General features: G+C 40.0%; 1 protein-coding gene across 1 annotated transcript in view; it reads right to left on the bottom strand.

Moving 5' to 3' along the window:
- The window catches only part of ITGBL1 (integrin subunit beta like 1), a 149,261-nt gene that overhangs the window by 1,969 nt on the left and 138,321 nt on the right, over positions 1-8,971 (bottom strand). The window contains exon 9 of the mRNA XM_026066556.1: positions 4,669-4,815. Coding sequence (XP_025922341.1) covers positions 4,669-4,815 — 147 coding nt within the window. The remainder of the gene's footprint in view (positions 1-4,668; positions 4,816-8,971) is intronic.

An 8,971-nucleotide genomic window follows, 5' to 3' on the forward strand; every position in this document is an offset into this window, starting at 1 on the left:
CCTTTGGTTTCAGAGACCTACAATCAGGGCTACTCTTCCCAGTAACTGTTCTCTTTTTTCTAGCTAGAAAAGCTTAAATTGTCCCTGACTTACTGTTACTGAAGGCAATAAAATTGTACCTAGGAAAAAAAAAGCCCTGCTCATCTGAGGATCGTGGGGACTGGACCACAAAAGACCAGAGGTGCCTAAGCCTAACATTTAGACCCTCAAAATCTTCACTACTACAGATGAAACTGTTCCACCGCCTGCAGAATTATTAAATATTTGCTTGAGGCCAGAAAGAGCGCTTGTGCACCTAACTGTGGTTTGGCAGTTTGCTCCTTCCTGCAGAGACCTCACCTCTTGTCAGGTCACTTGCCAGGTCAAGCCATTCTCCTCTTCCTTGGGGATGTCAGGTCTCTCCTCCTCAGGCTTGAGAGAGATTTGACAGTGATGTTCAGGAGAGCAYTGAACCCACCAAGGCCTGGGGTGGCACCAGAAACCTCTTTTTAAGAGAAGACTCCCACACACCCTTACCTTCAGGAGAAGGTTCATGGCTCTGAATCATGAAAAAGGATGTTTGACCCCATGCGACCACAGGTCAGGGAGCCAGTAACCTGGGAAGACTGTGAGGGTTGCCTTTCTGCAATTCAGAAATGCCACTAGGAAATGGCATTTCCTCTGGGTCAAAGTAAGCAGCGTTTATGGAGCCCATCTTCAGCTGCCTGACCCCCTTCTCTATGCAGAATTCAGACACTCAGATGGGGAGTCTATTAGCTGCAGAGACAAAAGTCCTTTTGTGGGTCCAGCTCTAAGAGGAGGTTGCTGTAGAATTTATTTTAAAACAGAACAAAACAAAAACCCCCTCCTCCCCGCAAAAAGAAAAAACAAGTAAGTGAGAATACACATGTAGCTTTCAACTATGGGAGGCAGAGTAATAAAAAAGAAAAAGTAGAGTAAGCAGCTGTTGACCTTTAACAGAACAGGCTTCTAAACRAGTTAGGTGCTGTTGAAAATCCCCCCMCACACACACTATTTCAGGAATTATGGTAATAAAAAGTCAATGCATTTAACACTATTAAAAAAAACAGAGGGAAGCTTGATTCTGTTGGAACGTAACTTAAACAGAATTCATGGGTTACTACAGGGCCTGAGCCAAAGTATATAACATGATGCTGCCTGTCTTTACATTTCTTTCAGTGACCTCTGAAGAAATCCATAGGAAGAATTCAAATATAAAATTTCCTTTTAAATGTGTATCTGTCGATGTCAATCATATTTCTGCAGGATTTTTCCACAAATACTGAAGTATCTCTGATCACTGAAACTTAATTCTTTAAAACTTCAGAACCACCCCAGCAGAGTGTCTAATGTTTTAAATAAAAATGTAACTAACTACTCTGCTTATTGTAAGCTGACAAAAATTAATTAACTAATTTTTGAGAAATGCTGTTTTAAATTGCAATATATGGAACATAAATATATCTACAGAAAGAACTAATGATTGGGACKTTTGGGAATGGAAACATTTAGTAAAGCATCTATTTTCCTGTGAATTCTGTGAGTACGGCTTACTGATCCATGGGAATCAGGAAATACTGACATTCCCTACAAGGATAAAAATGCCATCACACAGAGGCAGTGAAGAATAGCATACATATTACACAGTTACTCTACAAAGATATACACTAAGATATACTTGAGAATAATTTAAACCAGAAGCCTCTGTTCCTATAAACTACAAAGCAAAGCTGAAGATAATGATGAAAAGCACCATAGTATGAGAATTTTAGTGAAAGTAAGATAATTAAGAGCATGGTATTTAAAGAAACCTGATGTTACTCTCCATAATCAAATGCTGATGCTGCTACTGAGAGATGACCAAGATATTTTAAGGTTATTTTGCAGAAGATAGATACAGCATATTTGACACCCAGTAAACTAAAGGAAATCAGGCTCCACAATATAAAATCTGTTAGGGAGAATGAACGTATTAAGTCTTTTCCCTGAACAGGGCATGCTGCTTGGGGAGCCTCCTCAGTCTAATTAAAACAAGTCTAATTAGTTGAGGGGTGTTTCCTTGGAATCCCGGCCAGATCCTCTGATCGTTTTTGGCTCATTAACTAACCCAAGTCCTGCACAGTTACAGTAGCCATCTGTAGCCCTACATTTATTGCCAGTGAGGCAGCAGCATGGTGGGTGTTGCTGTTTTCCTTGGTAAGAGTTTTTGCTACAGGTGGTGTAGTGAGTAAGCCAAGATTTTGCAAACAGATAGGAATGTGGATGTCCAACTTCGGTTATACTAAGAGAGTGTAATTTCATGAAAGTGTTTTCAGCAGTTATCTGCTGAAAAACAGGTCTCCTTAGAGTCTATTAAATTTGACATATAGAAACTGAGGCTTCCTAAATCCATTATAGTGTTTGCATATTTGGCTAGGATTCCAGCAAAGATGGAAATAACCAACCCTGAAAGAGCTCATTAGTGCATGGGTTCTAAAATCCCTGATATTTGACCAATAATGGTTATTTATTGCTTAATGCACTGAAACAGAAAGAAAAATTTCTCCTTCCTGGCCTCTGGATGTTGCTGGACACTCTAATTATGAACAACATTTTAAACTATGGGTACCCAATAATATGTGATTTCCAAATATATACTTAAGCATTTGTTAAAAAAAAGAAAAACAGACAAAAAAAGGCAAGCATATAGCCAAAAGCTTTGACTGACTCTGCCTATGATCCCCATCCTGCTCAGAGAAGCTGCAGGAGACAGTAGCCGTGGTCCTCTTCACAACTAACTTAAACAACATGGCCGTGAGAGTGGTGCCCATCTTTAGCCAGGCACTTACCCAGGAAGCTGAAGAATAGGATTCTGCATCCTACCTCAACAGAGTTAACTTGGTTCCTCCTCCCAGGGGGAGAGTGCCGTATAATCCTCTTTTAGGTGGACTGGATCAGTCCTCTGAGTCTTGAAAAGCCTTTATAACTCTCCTGTCCTTTATAGGAAACACAGGCAYGATCTAAAGGGAAGTAGATTGTTCCCCAAGTCTGAAGTACCTAAGAACAATTAACTGATGCCTAAGATAAAAGCATATTTAGGCACTGGAATTTACTGCTAGGATGTTCACTGGCCACTGATTCTAGAAGGTATCTTACATAAGTATTTTTTGGGCTGGAGCAAGCACTTACGTATGACTGGCTGTTCCCACAATAAAGCAACTATAGCATCTAACTTGACACAACTTTATTACATTGACGAGTCTTCAGGGCAACCTTCCCTCACACAGGAAGCTTAGCTGTGTTTGAAGGCCAAAGATACCCAGACTTCTGAAGAAATGCCCAGTGTTCCTGAATATGGATTTAAGGTCAGGTTTGTAATTCCTATAGAAATCAAATGATATTTAACAGTGAAATTTTTCTACCACAGTAGAAAATCTGGGCCTTTGGAGCCTTCCTTTTGCAGCACTGGCTGCATGCAGCTGGGTATAACTTAAAGCAACTTTCAGGCTGCTCCAGACTACATCAGTGATCAGATACCCAAACAGCCCCACTGGAAGGGGGGCCGTTTGCCAGTAGCCAAGAGAGGCAAAAAAATCCGTGATGTYTCTGCAAATTCCTGCCAGATGAACTGTTTCCAAAGCTTCAAATTCATGTTGCGGTGCTGCTGTATGTGGTCAAAGCTAATTCTTCTCCAAGCAAGCTCCCCAGACCAGAAAAAATAATTTTTAGCCTTCCTTACAAGAGGGTGGCAGTAACCAAAAGGGTCAGCTGGGAATCTGCCTGATGTAGAAGGATCCCAGRTGCTTTTTCCAGCTAGCTAGTATGCTATTTTTTTCTTGTCTATGCAAGAGATACACATACAGAGGAAATGGCACATCAGGAGTGGATGGGGTCAAAGAGCATTGCATTCTAGCCTCCAGCTAGTCCCAGCACCAGTTTTTTGTCTCCTCTCTTTTAAAGATGTTATATATAAAATAGGCAGCTTTCACTATGTGGGAGCCAAAAAGCCCTCCCTCCAGTAATGCAATTTTCCTAGCCTGAAAGACTGCAAGGTAAGAACATTAAGGAACAATTTTAGATAATTATCAAGATTTTCTAAATTTTATTTCTCCTTATAACTATTTTTCACAGCTGGACTCAAGCTGATGCAACCATCTGAATACAACATTAAAAATTAGCAAAAGGGAGGATTTGTGGGGTTCTGCCATGGGTCCTGCCAAGGCCTACCTTTCCTTTGCTGCTGCGCTGGGGAGGGAAGGTTGAGCATACCAAATGTCGCTGCTAAATACTCTCCTTGATTCGCCGCTTCTTGAGATATTACATTTACCACCTTGCCCACTGCAGTGTTACTGTAGTTAGCGCCCCTGCTCCTCAGACTGGACAGAGCACTATCATTTAGTTTATAATACACAGTTGTTCAAAGCAGATYGTCAGATAAACACATACAGGAAATTATATGCTATTAACAAATTGCATAGSAGAGCAGCACTGCTAAGCATGTACGGCTGTGGTGGGTGTTTGATGAAATGGATGTAAATGCATTAAGGAGCCAAATATAACATCCTTTTAATAACAGGTGCCTTTGAAAGAAGGGCTACTAAACAACAACCCACTGCTGCACGCATTAGTCTTCCAGAACATGATCATTTTCATCTGCTGATACACAGTAGCTCAGCTACCAGTTCTTACCCTTCCCTGAGCATAATACACCATCTGCTGATTCGCAAAGACTTTTGCTCTCCTCCTCCGTCATGTTGCACTTTCTTGAATGTTGGCACAACTTTCCAAACCATCCGTCCTCACAAATGCATCGGCCACAAGAGCAAATACCATGGCCTGTAAGGACAGCAAGGTAGGTTATGAGCAAAGCGAACAGAAAGCAGTGACCGTGGTCACAGCTGAGATCACCTTTGAATTCCCCTAGGGCAAGGGGCAGGCTATGAGACAGGCAGACATGTGGCACAGAAGGACAGTCAATGACAAGTGACAGAAGGGCCAAAGAAAACCAAGAACAAGGGTCAAAGAAAGAGCCTGGAGTGTATAATGGATTAAAAAAGAAGAAGAAGAAGAAATAGAACTTTAGAGGATCATTTGTTTTAAAATAACAACAGCAAAATGGAAAATACATCAAATTGAACACTGAGGGGGAGATCTAGCCAGGAACGAGGTAAAGGGGACAACAAATGTGAAGAGGCATAAGGCAATGGAAAATGGGAGAAAGCAAGAAATGTCTCCCAGACAGGATTTCACTTTTCAACATCAAATAATATTTTGGCAGTAGAAAAGATAATTTCAAAGCTAATCTGTTTACCAGGCTTGAAAGAATCAAACTATACATACTAGTGATTTTTGTCTATCTTATCCGCTGTGCAGGGCAGGGGAGTGGAAATGAAGAGATTGGGATTATATGGGGGTATGAGCTAGGAGGAAGGGAAGAAACAGCAGGGATATCTAGCAAAGCATTGAGCTGTAGGATACAGAGAAGCAAACAGGCAATTTTACTTTCCTACTTTGCGGCCTTCTCATGAGGCGACAGTGAAACTCAATGTTGTATACTGGGAGGCAGCACCGTTAGAAGSCCACATGAGAAGCAAACCTTGCAGTTTGCTGAAAATTGAATTCCTTCATGTTTTACTGATAGCCAGGTACTTTACTAATTTAAATTAGTAAATATTGGAAGCTCCAAAGTCTTGGAGCTGTTCTTATTTACAGCCATCAAAATGTTCAGAACAATTTTTGCRGCCCAGTCATGTAACAAATATTAAACTGTGTATTGGTTTTTTTGTTTTTTTTGGTCTTATTAACTACACAAACTAAAACAATCAATAAAAATGACACAGTCTTATTATGACAGTATTTCTGCCTGCTTCTGCAAGTGACATTTAACAATTACAAATCTACATATATGCATTTAACATATGAAAATATTATGCATCGATAACTAGCAATAATAAAAAGCTTGATTCTATTTTAGCTTCTGTTTTAAACTGGGAAACAGGAACAACTGTACCACAAACCAAAACATAAGAAGTTGAAAAAAAAGTAGCTCTACTTTCCCATATGCTGATACCAGGTAGATGGCATGCAATCATCTACATTATCTTACTATGTATGGCTAAGCTTCTCTCAAAGCATCGTTATCTTCCTTATTTGTTCTCTTCTCAGCAAGATATGGATTAGATTTCAGAATACCTCAACTACAGAAGAGCTAAATACTTAACCTGATTTAGATGTTGGAAAATTATTTGTAGAAATACAAATACTTGTACTCATTTTAGCACAGAAGAATGAGAAATCCATGCTGATCTCACTGAGGAAATCACTTTATATTATTTTACTTGTATAGTCATTATGATTTATAGAAGGCAGGCCATGATCATGTCTGTAAAACCCCTACGCGAGTCAAATAAAAAGAAAATGAATAATCCATCAATTTACAGCAAACAAAGTTTACAGCTTTGAATGCAAAATTTTGACTTACGCATTTTTCTGAGATGACCTTTCCTCTCCTCCTTTATGCCGTATAAATCCCCAAAGTAGAAAGATCTCTTTCATCTCAAGGAACCCATTTTACCATAATAATATTTACTATATTGTTATTGAGGCAGTGATGAGACAACATTGAAATCGCCAGATAAGGAACCAGCAAAGACTTATCCACATCTCTCTCTGCCAGGTTTTCTCTCTACAGTGTGTTCAGAAGTCCTCTACTATTTACTTGTACAACTTCTACTGTTTCCACTGGAAGAATATGCTAAAGTGGAAGTGTTTTCCCTATTACGACCCTCTGTCTGCAGTCCCTGCTGTGGGCTTTTCCCACCACCCCCACCACAGCTGTAGCTCCCACATCTCAGGGCACCTCTGGTCTAACCCAGCCGTATAACCAAAACCTTCACACCTAAATCCGGTGTGAAACTCACGAGGGAAAAGCCCGGGGGGCTGGTGATAGGCCGGCCAGGAAGTGCCGGTCGAGCTGTCGCTGCCATCAGTGGAGACGGAGCTGGCAGCTGGCAGCAGATCACCAACCCTGCGGGGCCTCTGCTGGGGCTGCAGGAACCAAACCTTCCTTCCAGCTGGTGCCCACCTGGATGGCAGCAGCCCTTTGGATGCCTCATCGCAGTGGTGAGCACATGAGTGCTTAGCCCAACAGCTCGTTAATTCCTAGATATCTTCACTATGTGTCAGCAAATGAACAGCTGCTCTATATGTTTTATTTGCGTATATCCTACTTGCGGAGTCTCTTTTGGGCTGCAAATGCCCAAAACAAACCAGTCCAAAGGAGGGGCCATGACACTGAAAGCAACTGCTTTCTGGTATTCAAGCTGCATCCAAAATGCCCTAGTTTCATTCCAGTGAATCTCAGACTCCCAAAATTATGTGCAACAGAGCAACAAAAAGCACAAAAGGTCGTTTAGAACRGCAGATAATTCCCTTCATGGAGGAGTTTAAAATTAGAGAATAAAGCAGTCATATACAGCAAAGGAGAAAAGAAAAAACCCTAATTGAAGAAGTAGAGTTCTGCACAACTAAATCAGCTGAAGTGATGAAATACTGATTTAACTATTCAGATTTAAGCAGATTTATTGGAAATGTTGGTCTGTCATCAATTCTGATTTAATATAAAACACTTAAAATCACAAATTGCATATTGCAATGGCTGTGAGACTAGTGATCATCATTCATAAAAATCAGTGTTAATGAACATTTAAATATATTACAGAATTTTTTAAAGGTTAATCTCCGGTCAGAAAGAAAGATGGCAATGTTGGGGGGAGAAAAGGAGGGAGAAAAATGGTATTAAAGATACTGTCACTTCCTTTAGAATTATCAGTAAATCCAAGAACCACAAGATATAAATGTATAAGATGAATGCAGTAACAAAGAAAGCCACAACAGGTTTACTAGCCGAGATCTATTAYAACCCAAATCAGCCCAAGTCAAACCGGATACCAGAATGAGTTATTTCTTACAACATTTACAAGGAAAACTGTGTGGTTGTAGGGAACTTCAAGAGAAGTATATTGGACTGCTCATGCAGCTAACAACARATGTTGTCAGAGTTTCCAAAAAACAGGCATGATAATTTTCTAATACAAAAGGCATCACTACCTTGTAATCTCAGTGTGATGGAGAAAGATGAATTTATCACTGAGAGGAAGCTTGCTGTTGCTTATGGACTAATCAATCATAACTAGATAATGTTCAAGAAGGGAAACTGAGGCCAGTCCCAAACAAAATTTGGCACCTCAGGAGAACTAGTTTCTCAAACTAATATAAAATAATAAATACATAATAGAATCAAAATTAACCAGAAATGGGGGAAAAAACTCTACCAGCTACCAGCTGGTATGAGAAAGCCATACAGCCAAAGAAAGAGAGAGGAAATGAATAGCAACCAATATAAATGAGAAATTTTGTTGTGAATAAAACTGAGGTAAAAGGAAAAAAAGATACCAAAAAAATCTGTAACTGGATGGACAATAAGAAGTTTTAAGAATATATTAGGAATATGAAAAATCTTAGCATAATGTAGGTTCCCTGATTAAGAATAGTAGAATAAATGAAACAAATATTTCTCTTCTGTATTTGAATAGAAACGGGATWTTGTATTTTTTATTACAGGTATCTGATAAAGAATTTTCCATTACATTATTAACATACCAGAATATTAAACAACACCTATCTGGGAAAAATATTTCAAAATGACTAGGAAACTAGGAAAGATGGGGGAAGGGGAGAGTTATAGTGCCAGGGTTGCTGGCAAAAGACAGCTCAAGTCAGGATGCCTCCAGCAGGTGAATGCAGCCAGGGAAGTGTGCATGGGATGTGGCTATGAAGGATCCTCTTGTACCCCTCCTGGGAAACCTGCATGCTTGATCACCTCTCTGAAATGCCTCTACACCAATGCATGCAGCATGGGGAACAAACAGGAAGAACTAGAGATCTGTGTGCAGTCGCAGGGCCATGATCTCATTGCCATTACAGAGACATG

Source organism: Apteryx rowi, unplaced genomic scaffold (genome assembly GCF_003343035.1).
Source record: "Apteryx rowi isolate R43461 unplaced genomic scaffold, aptRow1 scaffold_242, whole genome shotgun sequence".
NCBI lineage: Eukaryota > Metazoa > Chordata > Aves > Apterygiformes > Apterygidae > Apteryx > Apteryx rowi.